This window comes from Macrotis lagotis, chromosome 2, assembly GCF_037893015.1.
Source record: "Macrotis lagotis isolate mMagLag1 chromosome 2, bilby.v1.9.chrom.fasta, whole genome shotgun sequence".
Lineage (NCBI taxonomy): Eukaryota > Metazoa > Chordata > Mammalia > Peramelemorphia > Peramelidae > Macrotis > Macrotis lagotis.
Window position 1 is genome coordinate 525,146 of NC_133659.1, and position 19,532 is coordinate 544,677.

General features: G+C 43.3%; 1 protein-coding gene across 1 annotated transcript in view; it reads right to left on the reverse strand.

Annotated features, from left to right (window-relative positions):
* The window catches only part of GIPC2 (GIPC PDZ domain containing family member 2), a 68,077-nt gene that overhangs the window by 29,800 nt on the left and 18,745 nt on the right, over positions 1 to 19,532 (reverse strand). Inside the window, exon 2 of the mRNA XM_074220301.1 lies at positions 7,764 to 7,949. Coding sequence (XP_074076402.1) covers positions 7,764 to 7,949 — 186 coding nt within the window. The remainder of the gene's footprint in view (positions 1 to 7,763; positions 7,950 to 19,532) is intronic.

Consider the following 19,532-nt stretch of genomic DNA (forward strand, 5'->3'; position numbering starts at 1 on the left):
CTCTAGTGAAGCTCCAGGGGTTCCCTCTTGTCTAAACATGTCTTCTTGACTTAGAAAGCTTGTCATCATCACCTTTCTAGTGTGACTTCCCATCATATTCCTTCATGCCCTGTACAGGGCAACCTCCAACCCCCTACCTCAAGGCTGAGAGTTTATTTGCTTTGGGACATCTCTACCCGGAGTGTGTGACCCCCTCCGCTCTGCCTCTCAGAATCCCAAGCTTCCTTCAAGCCTCAGCTCCAGGGTCCCTCCCTACAGGAGGGTCTGTCCTGGTCCTCTAAGTTATTCTCTACCTTTCCCCACTCCCTAAAATCCTTTGTATTTCCTCTTCCTATGGGCACTGCTTTCCCCACTTGGACCTGGGGCAGATTACATTGCTCTTTTCCCCTTTTATGTATCAATGTCTGAGACCAAAGAAAGTTATCAAGTGAGAGTGAAGGGAATCTCAGAGCTACCTCATCCATGGAGGGGTAAAGTATCTTGGCAATGATCCACAATCAGGGAAAGCCCAAATGGGATTTGAACCCAAGTTCTCTCTCTAGAGAGGGGCTCTTCCCATGCAAAAGACCCTGAGCCCATCTGTGGAGGCAAAGAGGAATGTGAGAGAGAGAGAGAGAGAGAGAGAGAGAGAGAGAGAGAGAGAGAGAGAGAGAATTACTATTACTAAAGATGATGTGCCTGGGTTCAAGGGAGGAAGGAAGGAAGAAGAGGAGGAGGAGAAAGGGAAGAGGGGAGAGAAAGAAGAGGGGAGAAAGGGGAAGGGGAAAGAGGGGGGGAAAGGAGAAGGAAGAGAAGAGAGGAGGAGAGGGAAGATGCTGCAAAGGGAAGGGTAGCATAAGGAGTTGATTACTATTACTATTACTAAAAATATGCCTGGGTACTAGGAGTGAGGGGAGGGGGAGGGGGAGAAGAGAGCAAAGAGAAGGGGGGGAAGGGAAGAGGCTGTAGAGCAGGGCAGTGGGATAAAGAAAATTGATCAATATAATAAAGATGATATGGGGGGGGAGAAGAGGAAGGGGAACAGGGGAAGAAAAGGAAGAGCAGGAGAAAGTACAAGGGGAAGTAAGAGGGAAAGAAGGAAGAGGAGGAAGAAGAAGACAGGCTTTCTATGGCCTCTGGACCAGATCACGGTCCAAAGGAATTATTTAAATGGATCTGTCCCCCGATTGAGAGAATCAGAGCCAGTGTCATTCTAATCCTATTACAACAGAGTACCATTTCATCTTTAAAATGTCTATAGATAGAAGCGGGGCACTGAAAAGAATGAGGTTAATGGCTATTTATAAAACAGTTCCCCACTTAATGAAGAAGAAAACACACACACACATACACACACACACACACACACACACACACACACACACACACACACACACACACACACACACACACACACACACACACACACACACAAACACACCCCTTCACTTTCCAAAAAGAACTGATGTTGTCAGATCTTATTCTCATTTTTAATTTAAAAGTGACTGCTGCTCATTCTGGAGAGCAGTTGTTCTTCACCATTCCTGTGTCCTGCTCTCCTTTGACAGCCTGGTGACACCCAAAACCCCAGCTCAGAATTATTTTGTAAATGCATACCAAAAATACATGAGATTACAAAGAAAACCCTTTCTACTGAAATACAGATCAATATGCAGATATAAATATATCTTAGATTTCACAGACCCTCAGGTGAAGCACTCCTATTGAATAATATTTGGGACTAGCATTCGGGAAGTGCGCAGTAATCACAGCAAAAATAATCACAGCCTTGAACCCCCAAAGGCCATTGTTGGGGAATACTTTGAACAAGTTATGTCAAAAAAAATTTTTTTAAAGTAAAATCAGAAACAAACTCCCTCCTCCAAGAAAAATAAATTCTTCTCTGTTTAAAGAATCAAAGATTTAGAGATTAAAGGGACCTCAGAAACTATTTAGTTCAACTAACTCTTTTAATGGTTGGGGAAACTGAGGCTCTGGAAGCTTGTCTTTTCCACATTCACATAGGTTAGTGAGAATCAGGACAGCTAGGTAGTGCAGTGGATACAGCAACAGACCTGGAGTCAGGAGGACCTGAGTTCAATTCTAGCCTCAGACACTTAATAATTACCTAGCTCTGTGACCTTGGGCAAGTCACTTAGCCCCATTGACTTAAATAAAAATAAAAATAAAAATCAGGTTAGTAAGAATCAGAGAATCCCCTGTCTCTAGGCTCAGTGTTACTCTCACTGTACCAAAGATTTTCATATCATCATTATATGAAAGACATAATTTTAAAAAACCATTAAACCCTCCAAACTCTGCATGCTAACCATAGTGTTCCCAGAGAGGAGCACCTACCTTATATTGCTATTAAAACTGAGAAGTATAAAGAACATCCCTGCAACTTGCAAACATCTGAATGAAATAACAAAGGGAAAAGCACAGAACCAGAGATTAAAACCCATCTCATAATAAAATGATGGGAAAAGAGAAGGAAAATGAATGAGACTTCCTGCAAAGGCTCAGGATGTTTTAATTAGGATTCACTTAATGTCTTTTTTTAAAGAAATTAAAAAAAATAAAATAAAAGCTATTTCTTCTCCATCTGCACTCAACACAGTGCCCATAGTAAGCCTTCTAGAAGCTTTACTTCTTCCCTTCCCCTAGTTCCCCACACTGGGCTGAGTAGTTTTTTCTCTCCCCTAACTGGAGCTGCATCAGAGCCAGAGGCACGGCGCCCTTTGATGAGGATTGGAGCCAGGCGGTCCTGCCACCATCCCTGGGCCTGTTTCCCAAGGTCTCTTCCCAGACTGAACAAGATATACCCTTGTTCATAATTTATTCCTGTAGACAATGGATCCATGATTCATCTTTGAGGTAAACTCTTAGTGCGGAAATGCCCTTCACCAATAACTGTTGGATATTTGATCCCTAACTCTTGGGGTATGTCCCCTGAGACACAGAAGATGAGTTTTCCCAGATTGCCATAGCTGGAAAGTGTCAGAATCAAGATTGAACTTCTAAGATCTCGTGCCCCTCTGTTCCTCCATATTATTTTAAATGAAGATTGTAAAACTCCTTCATCCTAGATGCTCATTTCCTTTCAAGTTCTGTTGAACTTTTGGCTCAAGTCTCTTGAACTCCCACAACAGGCTGTCCTATCTACAAAGGGATGGTGACTAGTGTTGGGAAGTGGGTACCCTTGGGCAAACCCCAAGAAATAAAGCCCGAGGCCAGGCCCTGGCTGCCAAGAGCTCAGCAGTCCATAGTCTGTCCAGTTTCAGGGCCCCTCCCCTGCCCCCCATCTGAGAGGCCCCTGGGCTGGCGACACTCAGATAGGCTGTCTCTGCCATATGGCCTGAATTCCCAGAGATAATCCTGCATGACTTTCCCATCACGAGGATTTTCCATTCCATCAAGCCTCAGGATTTCTGGCAGAGTCATCCCTTGGCAGGGCTGTGATTAGGTGGCTTTCTGGGTCTCTCAAGTCAGACCTCTATGCTTCGCCTTTAAAGCTTTCAGAGTCTGGCTCCCTGCATGCCCAACCATGGGTCACAGTCTCCAGCCTCCAGCTCTTTGCCTGAAGCCTCCTCCTCACCTGTCTTTCCAGACCCAGCTCAGCCTCCATTTCTTACTCAAAGCTTTTCCTGATTTCCCCAGTTAGGATCTCTCCCTCCTCAAGCTATCTTCCTAATCCCCTAGTTACTGACCTTTTCTCCATTGTAAAATTGCTTTTTATTTACTGATTATATGCAGAACTATCTGTTGAATTTAATCTGTTTGCAGATTTTATCCCTGGGGATGATGTAGGCTTCAGGAGAGTTTTTGGGTTTTTTTGCCATCTAAAGTCATGTATCAGTGCCTGTCATAAAGCTGGTGTTGGGGTGTTGGAGAGGTGCCAAAGGAATGGACCATGACCTCCAGCCTACTCAAGCTCTGCTCTTTTCTGATCAACAACTTCCTGAGTGTACTTAGAAGGGGTCAGCATAAAGGAAGTGATTAAAGTGCTATAAATTGATTATAATTTGATGACTTTTGTGGCGCTTGAGAATTGCATTTCTAATGGGACAGTCAAGAGGAGTGTACTAGGACACAGGCTGTGGATATGAAGTGACTATGTATGAGGCAATGAGGCTTATCAATCAATCAACCCTTGAGAAAAATACTTCTATTAGCCAGATAAAAGGAATATATCTTGTCAGAGATTGTGGGTATAAGTCAGGTTTAAAACAATTGAGACATGAAAAGAAGGGTTATACCAGGAGAAGGTAGAGCATTAGAGAATAAATAACAACTCATGAAGAGGCACAAAAACCTATTATAGTAGAGGAAAGAAGGGAAGGTGTGAGCATTAAATAAATTTTACTCTCAATATATTTGGCCCAAAGAGGGAATAACATACATTCCCAACTGGGTTTTTAAATTTATTCAAATCCTACAAGGGAAAGAAAAAGGAAGAAGGGACAGATAAAAGGGAGGACAAAAGTAAAGTTCAAGTCAAAATAAAAATTAAAAAGAAAGTAAAGGGGGAAAGGGAGAAAGTAAAAGGGTGGTAGGAAAAAAAGGACTGATCTAAAGGAAGCAGTTAGAAGCATAACATTGGTGAGAAGGGATAAAGGAAAAGAAAAGAGAAAAGTACAAATGGGGAAAATAGCATAGAGGGAAATTCAGAGTTAGTAATCATAACTGTAAATGTGAATGGGATGAACCCTCCCATAAAAGGAAGTAGATAGCAGAGTGGATTAAAAGCCAGAGTCCTACAATATGTTGTTTACAAGGAACCCATTTGAAGCACAGAGAAACACAGAGTAAAAGGGAAAAGACTGGAGCAGAATATATCATGCTTCAGCTGAAATTTTAAAAAAGGCAGGAGGAGCACTCCTGATCTCAGATAAAAGGAAAACAAAATAGATATCATGAGGAACTCCCTCTATTCACACTTTAGAATAAAGGCTTTCTCTTTGAATTCATCTATATGGCTGAAGAAAAAAACCGGGGCTTTCTAACTCACTTCTGACAAGATTCTCACTCTCACCTGCTGGCCTTGCCCTCCTCTGGGTTCAGCACCAAGCCATAGAATTCAGGGCTTTTTGACCACCCATGCCACGGACCCCTTGGGCAATACAGTATGGTCTATGGGCTCCCACTGGTGATCATGGTTTTCCAAGTGTAAAAGGCTAGACAATGCAGCAAGTATTTAGTAAGAGCTTGCTGTTTACCTGGCACTATACAAACACTAGGGGTAAAATTATTGTTCGTTCTTTGGTTTTGAAGAGGACCAGTATCATGGAGGCGAGGGGGAGAGAAGGGGGTAATGGGGCATGTCATGATTAGTGTGTGAATTGGATTTAATCGAGGCAATCTTGTGCAAAGGGGTCAACCTCACTCTGTCTTTTCAGAGTCATCAAAGTCCAGAAATGACTGACAATGACTGGAGATGCAGTGGATGACCTCAGCATCTTCAATGTCTGACCAAGTTCTCAGCCCTCCACAGAACCTGCTTCATCTCCTTCTTATCTTTAGTCACTTGGGGGAAACATCCCACTAACTCATTGGAAGGTGTGAGACCCATCCATTAGATTAGTTCATCTGCCAAGATGGTTTTCTGAGGTGCAGCCACTGCACCTTCTTGGACCACAGGTGAGAGTTTAGCAAAAGGTAGATCCTAAAGGTGTATGAACAGCCCTGAAAAGGTCTTGGTAAGCCTCACATCACAGATGCTAATCTTCAGGGGTATAATACAAACAAAAAGAAAGACAGTTCCTGCCCTCAAGATGCTTACCTTCTAGAAGAGGAAAACAAAACACAAAATGGAGCTGAAAAGAGGATGTCACCACATGGGAGCATGATAGCAAAGTCCAGACAGGCAGATATCCAGTCAGGAGGGGAATGGCCAGTATAATCCAGTCCCCAGATTGGAAGTTTATGCCATTCCCAAGAACTGACAAAAGGGGGTTGGGGATCAACATGGTAGAAGTATGATATAGGGAATTAAATATATCAAAATAACAGTTTTCAAATTATTTCTAAAAACAAAGTCAAACTCAAAAAGTTCAGCTATTGGGATAAAAACTCTCTCTTCAATAAAAACTGCCGGTAAAATTGTAAGTTAGTATGAAATAAACTTAGATTAGACCAACACCTCACACCCTATTCCAAAATAAGATCCAAATGGATACAGGATTTAGACATAAAAAACAATACTATAAGCAAACTAAAAGATCAAGGACTAGTTTACCTGTCAGATCTATGGAAAGGGGAGCAGTTTATCACTAAGGAAGAGATGGAGAACATCACTAAAAGCAACCTAGATGATTTCTATTATGTTAAATTAAAAAGCTTTTGCATAGACAAAACCACTGCAACCAAGATCAAAAGAAATGTAGTAAATTGGGAAACGGTCCTTACAACTAATGTTTCTGGCAAAGGACTCATTTCTAAAATATACAGAGAACTGAGTCACATTTTTTAAAAAAGCCATTCCTCAACTGACAAATGGTCAAAGGATATGCAAAGGCAATTTATAGATGAGGAGATCAAAGCAATCCATAGTCATATGAAAAATTGCTCTAAATCATTACTTATTAAAGAAATGCAAATTAAAGTTTCTCTGAGGTACCACCTCACACCTCTCAGACTGGCCAACATGACCAGAAAGGATAATGACATTGTTGGAAGGGTTGTGGGAAATCTGGGACACTATTACATTGTTGGTGGAGCTGTGAACTCATCCAACCTCTCTGGAGAGAAATTTGGAACTACGATCAAAGGGCAACAAAAATGAGCATACCCTTTGATCCAGCAATACTACTACTGAGTCTATACCCTGAAGAGATCACGAAAAAGGGTAAAAACATCACTTGTACAAAAATATTCATAGCAGCCCTGTTCGAGGTAGCAAAGAATTGGAAATCAAGTAAATGTCCTTCAATTGGGGGAACAGCTTAGCAAACTGTGGTCTATGTATGTCATGGAACACTATTGTTCTATTAGAAACCAGGAGGGATGGGAATTCAGGGAAGCCTGGAGGGATTTGCATGAACTGATGCTGAGCAAGATGAGCAGAACCAGAAGAACATTGTACACCCTAGCAGCAATATGAGGGCAATGATCAACCTTGATGGACTCGCTCATTCCATCAGTGCAACAATCAGGGACAATTTGGGTCTGTCTGCAATGGAGAATACCATCTGTATCCAGAGAAAGAACCATGGAGTTTGAACAAAGACCAAGGACTATTACCTTTAATTTATGGGAAAAAAACTGATATCTTATTGTCTGCTCCTGCTATCTCTTATACTTTATGTTTCTTCCTTAAGGATATGATTTCTCTCTCATCACATCCTATTTAGATCAATGTATACCATGGAAACAATGTAAAGACTGGCAAATTGCTTTCTGTGGGGAGGGGGAAGTAAAATTAGGGGGAAAATTGTAAAACTCAAAATAAATAAAATCTTTAATCTAAAAATAAAGTCAAGAAACTTGAGTTAAATATCCCTCATAACTGAAAAGATCTTTTAAAGGGATTTAAAAGAAACTAAGAATGTGACAACATTTCACCAGTGATGAGCAGCAAGTCAAGTGGAACTGAATAAGCTCCCATTGTGGACCAGGTCTTGTATCAGCCCCACACTCTCATATAAAAGGACTATGAATTGGACAACATTCTTTGGGAAGAATGAGAAGAACTTTGGCAGGCCTTTAATGATTCTCTAAGCAGCCTGGTCATAAGATAACTCAGAGTTGTGCATTCATGTAAAAGTGAACCAGCTAAAGCTTACCTTTATAAAAGAGTAGCCAGCACCATTGTCTGTGATAGTGAGACCAAGGGCATCCTCTGTTTTATTCACATTCACTTCTTTCTGATTTCCTTTCACGTGGGCAAATATGAAATCTTCTAGACCAATCTGTGCTCCTAAGAGTCTTTCCATATCAATCTTGGGAGTGCATAGAGTACAGTACAAGATCTGTATGGAGGGGGGAAAAGAACATTTTAACCTTCATTGGGAAAAGACAAATGATACCCTAGTTTCAGAGGGAGAAGCTTGTTCCAAAAGTCTAGATGTACAAACATACATGTGTTTCTGTGCCCACATGTAGATGGGTATCCATATGCATGTACATATAAGTAATATAGCATGTTTACACTATATAATAATATTATCATATATTCTATCTCTTGAACTCTAAAATCCTTAGAAGAGTCTATTTAACTAGAGAAGGAGGAGTTTTCCTTTCTTTTCCATCCTCCCTGGTCCCCAGAGCATTGCACAAAGGTATTTCACATATATTTATTGGCTGTGACAATTGGAAAGGATCCAAGTCACAAAAACACAAACAAGAAAAAACCACAAAGTAATATTACTTAGGTTGTATTCTATTTTTATTTATTTTGTGAAACATTTCCCAATGACATTTTAATCTGGTTCAGACCCTGCTTGAGGGAGAGGGGGCAGGCCATGAGCTTGACACCTCTGTCTGGTCCCTTCATTCTATACATCAGGCTCTTGAAGCTCAGATTTGTGGAACTACCTGCCCATAGGGAGGAGAAGAGAGAAGATTTAAATTTGGGTCCTCTGATCCATGAAATAGAAGGGAGAAAGGGAGACCCTCTGTGTGGGTGTGTGGGTGTACGCACGCTCCTCCTCAGAGAAAAGAGAGGAGGTTAGGGAAGTTATAGCAAGATAGGACAGACAACACACAAATGGATGGACAGGTGGATAGAGATGATAATGATAGGTGATTGATAAATAATTGATAGTAGATAGTTAAGTGAGAGGGAGAGAGAAAGAGAAAGAGATAATCACACCATATGAACTTATAGATCAGCCCAGGACAATTTGGTTATTAAATATATATATATATATATATATATATATATAATATTTAGCTAAATCTACTTAAAATCACTAAAAATCTATTTTTTTTTGCAAAAGAAATCTTAGGGATTTCTTAGACTTAGGGATCCATAATCTTCACTCAACTGCCAGAAGGGTCTATTGGGAAAAAAAAGATTTAGAGTCCTTAGACTACATTCTGGAACTATGTGTATACCTTATGATCCAGCAAAACCACTGTTAGGCTTGAATGCCAAAGAGATCCAAAAAAGGGGAAAAGGAACCACAGAGACAAAAATGTTTTTAGCAGCTCTCTTTGTGATAATTAAGAATTGGAAATTGAGAGAAGGCCCATCCATTGAAGGATAACTAAACAAACTATGGTTATATGATTATCTTGGGCTATTATTGTCCTATAAGAAATGAGCAGAATTGTTGCTGTACACCAATTGTGCAAGAAGAGCCTGGACTCTTGAACTGATGAACTGATGCCAAGTGAAGTGAGCAGAACCAGGAGAACCCTGCACATGGTAATAGCAAGACTGTAGAATGAGCAACTTCACTATTCTCAACCATGCAGTGATCCAAGACAATCCCAAAGGGCTCACGATGAAAAATGCTCTCTACCTCCAGAGGAAGAACTGAAACATACGGACACATACGGTGCTTCACCTTCTCTTCTTTTTTGTTCAAGTTTTCTTCCACAAAATGACTAATATGGAAATGCTTTCCAAGACTGCAGTGCGGTACATTTATTGATATTTTTCTACATCTAAAATTACATAGGACTATGTGGGAAGGGGTGGGGGGAGGAAGGGAGGGGGCATTCCTAGCCAGAGAGCCAGATTCTCTATCCTACTGTCAGCTTTTTTATAACTCTGACCATCAAAAGGCAGGAACTGAAATGTCACCTCTGGCTTGTGCAGTCAAAGAAGGGTGTACTCCCTAATGTAGAATGTGGCAGAAGAGCCCCATCAGACATCCCAGTAAAAGGAGCTCCTTAACAGCTGTTAAGACTTAAATTTGGCAAGCCACTGCTTCATTAACAAGGGAATGACCAAAGTGCTATCCTTAGAAAGGGGAGACTAAGGAGACTGGGAGGGGAAAAAGGGAGGGAGGAAGGAAAGAAGGAAGCATTTTAGGTGGTACAATGGTTAGAGTACTGGGCCTAAAGTCAAGAAGACCTGAATTCAAATCCAGCCTCAGATACTTCCTAGCTGTGTGACTCCTTTCTTATCCACAGTCAAGGAAATGGCATGTTTCCTGGGGCTGAGGTCTACCACCTGGTGGAACAAGTCAAGGAGCTGACAGAGACTGGGCTGAAGTCTCTGGAGGACAGCTACGTCCTACACCCACCCCTAAGACTTACCCACCCCCAGCTATTTCATTCAGGACAAATCTTAAAGTGTTATATAAATGTCATCTCTAAACATAAAGACATTGTGCTAGCCACTGAGAGTACAAAGACAAGAAGTGAATTTGGCTAAATCTACTTAAAATCACTAAAAATCTATTTCTTTTGCAAAAGAAATCTTAGGGGTTTCTTAGGCTTAGGGATCCCACAACTCCCCATTCTCCTCTCTTAGTACATGCAAAATGGGAGGGCAAATCACTCTACCTCTGCCCACCTTAGTTTTCTCATCTGTGAAATGGGAATCCACCTCAAAAGTGAGAATCAAAAGAGACTAATTTTTAGTAAATTCCTTTGTCAACCTTCAGGTGCTGTCTTCATGCTAGCTCTTTTCTCCTGGACTGACTCCCTTAGCCAATAAGCAAGTCTCAAGTCTTTTAGATCACTTTGTACTAACTGTCCCTCTCTCTAGGACATACTTGCCTTGCCCTTAGTTTCAGGGCCCTCCTTCAGGACTCAACTCAAATTCCACCCACCTCAGGAGAACTTTCTTGTACTGTATCTCTCTCTCTCTCTCTCTCTCTCTCTCTCTCTCTCTCTTTCTCTCTCTCTCTCTCTCTCTCACACACACACACACACACACACACACACACACACACACACACACACACAAAGGTGCTCCTGCCTCTCAACACTGGGTGGATCATGTTCCTTCCTGGCTATTTACTTGTGGTCTTTCCCTTTCCAGTTCAAGCTCCCTGAGGGAAAGAACTTCCTTTGGTTGCTTAGAACTATTGCCAGACAATATTTAAAGGACAGAAATGAGTGATGATGCCATTCAGCGGGGGTTAGTTCCAGGGCTGAGTTTGATGAAAAGGGCATCCTCATGGTCATTGCTTGCTCATTGAAGGTTTGCTTTGAAGTATCTCTTTGGCTGCAGAGGGAAGTATCAAGGGAGAAAACTTTGGGAATGAGCCCACCCATCAGCAAGCATGGAAGAAGCTGGGCAGTCAGCTTTCAAGAGAGATATGAGGACTACCTAGAAGAGACATTGAATATCAATAAACAAACTGCTAGCCAATGGCAAGTGGCAACCTCCTTGAGGGAGAGGGTCTTCATAGGGGCTTGAGCTGGCCCTGTCATATGTCCTTTACTCTTCTTTGGTTTGACTCCTTCCCTAACAGGTCTAAGACAACATGGAAGGAGAGAGGCCTTGGTCCTTTTTCTGTTTAGGGTTAAAGAAATTAACCTACAGAGTCTCCATTTCTAACAATAATGTTTGGCATTAGAATAATGTTTGGGCATGGAATTCATTTGGAATGCAGAAGGATGTGGACTAATGAAAAGGGGCTGGAAAGTAGCCATGCCAAGGATTTTCCTCTATTACATTAATCACCTTTTTCCAATCTCTTCAAAGAATTTTGAATGCTTTTTTCTGCAGGAAAAAAGGTGGTACTAAGAAGAATACAATAAAGAGATCAGTAGTTCTGCTCAAGTCCATCTTTTAGAAGGCTTTTTCAAAGAAGTACAAGCCAGTGCCAATTCTACTAAATTAGAAAGTTCTGGTCTATGAGCCACATGAGAATTGGAGTATTTCCCTCCTTGGGGAACTATCCTGGCCCACTGAATTCTGAGGGTCATTTTGTGAAGACTACCCAAGGAAATAGTTTTGTTCATAGAAACCCAAAAAGACAGTCTTATAATGGAGTAAGCAATCCAAGCTGGCAAAGGAATTGCCTTCAATGTTGGGGCCATAAACTTTATGGAGCCCTAAAGAAAGTTAACTATTTGTGATCTCATTTGAGACTAAATGTAAGAGCAAAAGCAAATTTTAATACAGAAATGCTGAAAGGTGTATTATTCAATTCAACATTTATTAAGCACCAACAACTTTTTGAAAAAACTAATCTTAAAGTGTTATATAAATGTCATCTCTAAATGTAAAGACATTGTGCTAGCCATTGAGAATACAAAGACAAGAAGTGAAAAAAAACTATGGCCATCAAGGAGCCTTCTCTCTAATTCATTATTGAGAATCAGGGCTAGAGTAGAAGGTAAACTCCATTTAGCACATAAGCTCCTTCAAAGCAGGAAATGCCAAAGCAGAGCCAAAATGTTGGAGCAGCAGGAAAAAAGAATAGTCAGGGTACCCAAGATCACAGGCGATCGGCAGAGAGGTCTGTAGGGTCTAGCCTGGAAAAGACTTTCTAGGGTGGGTGAGGCTAGAAGTGTCAGATAGAGCCTAGGGGGCATCTTGTGTAGGACATAAGAGAAGCTGCCAACTAGCAGGTTTGTTGCTCTCACCCAGGCTGGGTTACAGATCCAGGGCAGATGAAGAAGAGGATCTGAAATGAGAAGGATATGTGGACTCACAGCCAGAGATATCTTACCCAGCCAAGTTGAGTATATTTTCCAGGGGAGAAATGGTCCTTTAAAATGAACAGAGGCGGGGCGGCTAGGTGGCGCAGTGGATAAAGCACCAGCCCTGGAGTCAGGAGTACCTGGGTTCAAATCTGGTCTCAGACACTTAATAATAATTACCTAGCTGTGTGGCTTTAGGAAAGCCACTTAACCCCATTTGCCTTGCCAAAAATCTAAAAAAAAAAAAAATGAACAGAGGAGGGGACAGCTAGGTGGTGCAGTGGATAGAGCACCGGCTCTGGAGTCAGGAGTACCTGAGTTCAAATCCGGCCTCAGACACTTAATAATTACCTAGCCTTGGCAAGTGGCATTGGGCAAGCCACTTAACCCCCATTGCCTTGCAAAAACATAAAAAAAAAAAATGAACAGAGGATTTCCAAGTATTCCTGATGAAAAGTCCAGGGCTATAGAAAAAGTCTTAAGTTCAAACACAGGAGTCAAGAGAAACATTAAAGAGGTGAACCTAAGGAAGTGATAGATCATATGAGACTAAAAAGGAAAACTATTCACATTTTAACATGGCAAGATGATGCCTCAGAACACTATCATCATCAGGAGTTACATAGGGCCTAAGAGAGGCTTTATGATGTTTTGATGACCTTAAAAGAAGAATAGAAAGATTGGGCAGTGGGGGATGAGGTTTCAGTAGAGGAAGAATGAAGAAAATTATCTCACCTAATTGGGGAGTAAAAGTAGAAATCCATACCAACAAGGACAGAAATCCTTAAATTTCAGTCTCCTCTGAGCTGGTCAAAGTGGAGAGAGAGAGAGAGAGAGAGAGAGAGAGAGAGGGGAGGGGAGGGGAGGGGAGGGGAGGGGAGGGGAGGGGAGGGGAGGGGAGGGGAGGGGAGGGGAGAGGAGGGGAGAGGAGGGGAGAGGAGGGGAGAGGAGGGGAGAGGAGGGGAGGGGAGGGGAGGGGAGGGGAGGGGAGGGGAGGGGAGGGGAGGGGAGGGGGAGGGGAGGGGAGAGGAGGGGGAGAGGAGGGGAGAGGAGGGGAGAGGAGGGGGAGAGGAGGGGAGAGGAGGGGAGGGGAGAGGAGAGGAGGGGAGGGGAGAGGAGAGGAGAGGAGAGGAGAGGAGAGGAGAGGAGAGGAGAGGAGAGGAGAGGAGAGGAGAGGAGAGGAGAGGAGAGGAGAGGAGGAGGAGAGGAGAGGAGAGGAGAGGAGAGTGAGAGGAGAGGAGAGGAGAGGAGGAGAGGAGAGAGGAGAGGAGAGGAGAGGAGAGGAGAGGAGAGGAGAGGAGAGGAGAGGAGAGGAGAGGAGAGGAGAGGAGAGGAGAGGAGAGGAGAGGAGAGGAGAGGAGAGGAGAGGAGAGGAGAGGAGAGGAGAGGAGAGGAGAGGAGGAGGAGAGGAGAGGAGAGGAGAGGAGAGGAGAGGAGAGGAGAGGAGAGGAGAGGAGAGGAGAGGAGAGGAGAGGAGAGGAGAGGAGAGGAGAGGAGAGGAGAGGAGAGGAGAGGAGAGGAGAGGAGAGGAGAGGAGAGGAGAGGAGAGGAGAGGAGAGGAGAGGAGACAGAGAGAGAAATGGAGAGGCAGACAGACAGAGAGCATGTTAGGTTCACCACTATGTTTGCAGTGACCATGTCCCAGAAAGTTTCCCCCTCTTTTTGATCTAGACCCCTATTGTCATTCTCCTTGGCAGCATATCTGAAAGATTTCCTTTCTCTAACTTTGGGTTTTCTTCCATCACCCTCCACAATTTTTTTTTTACTTTTTTTTTGCAAGTCCATGGGGTTAAGTGACTTGCCAAGGTCACATAGCTAGGTAATTAAGTATCTGAGGCCACATTTAAACTCAGGTCCTCCTGACTCCAAGGCACAATTCTTACTGATAGGTAATGTGGTGGGTTTTCCTGCTCTGAAGTCAAGAGGACCTGAGTTCAAATTTAGCTTCATCCCCTTTTTTTATACAAATATTTTATTTGCTTTCCAAATATATACAATAGTAGTTTCTACCTATTATTTTTTGGTAAGGTTTTGAATTTTACAATTTTTCCTTCACCCTCCCTTCTCTCCCCCACCTCCCCCCGCACTGATAATCTTTACATTGTTTCCATGCTATGTATGTGTATATGTATATGATGTATATGATCAAAATGTATATGATCAAAATTGAATGTGTGGAGAGAAAAATCATATCCTTAAGAAAAAATAAAATATTAGAAATAGCAAAATTATATAGCACATAAGACCCTTTTTTTTTAAATTGAAGGTGGGGCAGCTAAGTGGCACAGTGGACAGAGCACTGGCCCTGGAGTTTTGCTTTGCAAAAACTTTAAAAAAAAAAAAGGAAGATAATAGTCTTTGGTCTTTGTTTAAACTCCTGTTCTTTCTCTGACTTCAGACACTAGCTGTGTGATTTTGGGCATGTAACTAAACCCCAAATGCCTCATATCCAGGGTTATCGTGATTCATTTCTGGTCCCTGGATCCAGATGACTCTGGAGGAGAAAATGAGGCTAGTGACTTACACAGCCCCCCTTCACTCAAATTCAATCCACATGCATGTCATGACATCACTTCCCTGATATCATAGTCTTCCTTGAGAATGAAGGACAAACATTGCCTCATAAACACCTAAAATCTATGAGAAAAATATCCTGATTTCTAGTATAAAGCATGGTTAGCATGGAAGAGGGAAACACATTTCTCAAATAAGGAGTTGATTCAGCCTTCCAAGCCACTTGAGGGGCCCCTGCCTCAACACAATGAAGAATTTCCATTCTATGTAAGAAGGTTAAAAGCAGGAAAAACTTACTCAAAAGTGTTTTCCCAAGAAAGTTGTCCAGAAGGTAGGCAAGGGAATGGAACCAGGCATGGGGGCTCAGACCTGTGATCCCTCGTGTTGGGAGTGGGGAGTGAGAGACTAGTCCTGTGTCTCAGGAGGACAAAAGCCAAACACAGATCAGAACTAGATCAAGACCCACAATGGCAGGTGTCTGGGACTTGGTGGGGGAGGGTAACCACTGAGCTCCCAAAGGGCAGGAAGGGGCCAGGTCAGAAAAGTAGAGCAGGTGAAGCCTTTCCTCCAGATCAGGATTTGGACAGAGCCAGTACTTTCAGCCTGGAGAAGTGGGGAGAGCCAGACTGCAAAGGCAAAGTTGGAGGAGGTCGAGGGGCCTGGGGATGATGCCAGTCACCCCAGGACTGTTTGCAGGCAGGACCTAAGGGCGCTGAGCCTAAAGGAGAGGAGACTAGGGGAGCATGTGAGCTGTCTTTTGATGTTAGCATGAGGCCTGGAGTCTAATAGGAGCTTCCTAAGTACTGGTTGACAAAATTTAGGCATTTGAAGGGCTGCCCCAGGAGGGGCCAGAACTAGAATCCAGGCTTCAAATATCCTCATCTTGATTTTACAGGTAAGGAAACTGAGGCATTGAGGTAAAGTGACTTGCCCACGCCATGTAGCTAATAAGTATCTGAGATAGAAATTGAACCTAAGTCTTCCTGACCCCAGACCCACGCCAACAGCTGCCTCTTCCCTGGTCTCCCTGGTCTCCCTGGACTCCCCACCATCGAAATCTGAGCCCATCAAAGCTAGGGGCATCTGACCAGGGAGTGGGTATTATAGGACTCTGATCTAGATGGGAAAGGGGAGAGGCATCTGGGAGGCACAGGAAGCAACCCCCCACCACCACCACCACTCCTGCTTTCCCACAGGGCCCTAGGGGTGGGCCCCTTCCGGGGATGGGACTCGAAACTCTGCACCAAATAATTTTCAGCAGTTGCCTGGCCAGGAAAGCCCTCCTCCCAGATGCCTGATCTTCTACAGAATGAACCCAACCTGAAAGCCTCCGGGCCTCCCTCCATTCTGCAGTCACTCAGGCTTGGAGCCTCCCAAAGTCAGGTCTCAAAGTGGATTGTTTTGTAAAATACACACACACACACAGAGTTAGGTCCATATTTAATGGGATTCCTAGATTACTAGTGTCATTTTCAATGAGCTAGTTAACTTATAGAAGCTGGGGTAAGTTGGGTGGGGGTCATTTTTCAGAGTGTAAAGAGTACCTGGAAGAAAATGTATGTGAGTGGCTGCCCAGGAATGATGCCAGGAAAGGGGAGGGGAGGGGAGGGGAGGGGAGGGGAGGGGAGGGGAGGGGAGGGGAGGGGAGGGGAGGGGAGGGAAGGGAAGGGGAGGGAAGGGGAGGGAAGGGAAGGGAAGGGAAGGGAAGGGAAGGGAAGGGAAGGGAAGGGAAGGGAAGGGAAGGACAGAAGCGACTTTCAAGAGAAATTCCTTCACGTCTTTAAAGGCTGGCTGAACTTGGGGAAAGAGAAGGAAATCAAGTCAACAAGCATTCTCTATGGGCCAAGCAGACTAAGCACCAAACTCTATCAACCAGCATTTATTAAAATCCACCATGTGCCAGCAACAACATGCAAATCTGACTGCAGACTTACTAGCTGTGTGACCCTTTGCCTCAGTTTCCTCATCTGGATAATGAACTAATGAAGGAACTGGAAAACCATTCTGGTATCTTTGCCAAGAAAATGGGGTTCTGACATCAGATATGCCTGAAATAACTGAACAATTCCTCCCTCCACAGCCACACCGTGAAGGACGCAATGCCAGATTTGAACCCTGGAGCCCCTGATTCTAACATCTATTTGTCATATGTTCATGGGTAAGCATGAACTACCATCATTATCATCCAAGGTATTCAGATTACTGAATATACAATCATGACACATCCAGCCTCAGTCATATCATGTGTGGACTGTAGATCCACTCCAGAAATGGAGGTGAGGGGAGGTCTAGAGTTTTGATTTAAGGGAAAAAACTCCCGGGGTGGAAAATCTTCCCCACCCCACTCCTCACCATGCAGATCAGCAGCTCATCAATAACTTATCCTAGAAGAGTAAATTATTCCTCTGAGATTAAAGGCAGGCAGCCACAGAGTCAGAAGGAGAGTTGGGGTGAGCCCAGCTCTTTCTGCCTCCTAGCCCCTCGGCCAGGCTGCCTCTTGATTACATATACAGAAAGGCTATGTTTACATTTAAAGCCCTAGAAGAAACAAGCAAACAAAAGAAAGTGAAAGAAAATTTAACCAAAAGTTGTCTCCCTTCCCCTTCACTGGAGAGATGAGTGGGAAACATTTCAAATTACTGTCAGACTCAGTGGCATGTTTCTTTTTGCTTTTTCTGACCTTTTTTTTTTTCTTAAATTACAAGAGATGTCTCATTAGATAAAGGAGAGGGGAGAAATATATTCAGAAATGAAAGAGATGCACCAAGAGATAACAATAAAAATGTCAATAAAAATAAACAAATCTCTCAGCTGACCAGCACCTTAGGTGCTCAAATATTAAAAGAACAATGCATCATGATCTTGTCTATTATCCTAACTGGAAGTCACAATTGGGAAGTCATTTTAAAACATTTGAGTCATTGCTTTGGTAGTAGAAATATTTACTCAGTCGTTTATGCTTTCTCATTTGTTATGTTTCCATAACAATAAAATACCAAACCTCTAGCACTTGCTTCAAAACATGGAAGGGGGGAGGTATGGGGGAGAGAGAGAGAGACAGAGAATCCACACAGAAGGGATGTCCTTGCCTCCACCTTCTCCACTAGTAATGACCATCCAGAAAAAAGGTTCATGCTTCTGAAAAAAAAAAAATTGGCAACCAGATAGCATGGGAGATTTGGAAACATGAGCCAGAGCTCTCTATTTAGAACTCTGGGAGCAGAGTATCCAGAGCTTGACCTCAAACACCAGAGAACTTTCTATAAATGAATCACTTCTAAATGAGCTCTCCTGGGTCAGCGACGGCATGTCAGAAATAAAATAGGAATCACTTTTCCGGCTCTCCTGGCTTAAGGAGACTGCTCTTATTCTCCACTCAAGATAATGAAGGCAAAATTTCATTTTCATAAAACATGGGGAAATGTATATTCAAATGCATGAGGCATTTGTGGGCATCCTGCTGTAATCTACTGAACACAATCAACAACCAAGAAGCATCTATGAAGCACCTACTGTATGCCAGGCCCTGTGCTAAATCACAATGAATGAAAGACATTCTAATGAGGAAATAAGCATGTTGTCTATATGGTACTTTTTATACAAATACAGTGTATACATACAGTGCACAAACATTGCATGTGCCCGTGTGTGTGTGTGTGTGTGTGTGTGTGTGTGTGTGTGTACACATGGATACTAAAAGGATAGATACAAAGTATCCAAATAGGGCGGTTGGGGGGGGGGGGCCCTAGCAGGTAGAAGAATCCAGAAAGGGTCCTGGGAGGAGGTGGGAAGGAAGGAAGGGATCCTGGAAGAGGAGTGGGACAGGAGCCCAGCTCACTGTAGGATAGAGTCGAGCTTTGGGCAGAGTAGGACAGACTGGTGGCAGGCGGTCAGAGGGTGACCGGCCACCCCCTCCTTTGACCCTATCATTTTACATGTTAGTACCTGGACTGCCCTTCAGCTTCCATCATGCAGTGAGGCATTAAGATGGCCTTCATCGGGACCCAGCATGCCTCTGATGGCCACCCGAAGCTATTGCAAAAGCCTGGGGAAAGGAGGCTCCCAGACATTTACTAACCCATGAAGAGTGCCGAGTCCTAGAATACCAGGCCCAGTAACCCAATGGGACTTCATCCCGGAGACATCCAACCAAATATTCAGGGATGCTAAATCTTGAGGTTATTCAACACCCGCCTTCCCGTTGTGGCATGGGCTCTCCTGTAGCAGCCAGTATGAAGAGTCACAGAGGCTTCACTTAGAAAACATCCAGCTAGGAGAACTAAGAGACCTCCCCCAAATACTGAGGGACAAATGCTGGAGGGGCTGTGGGAAGGCAGGAATCCTGGCAGAGGAGCCACTGTGGAAGGCAACTTGTGCCTGGTCACTAAACTTTTTCATCATTGGCCCAGTGGTGTCACTACTAAGCAAAGACCCCAAAATAAAAGAGAGGGAATGGTTGGCTATGGAAAATGTGTGTGTCTACATCT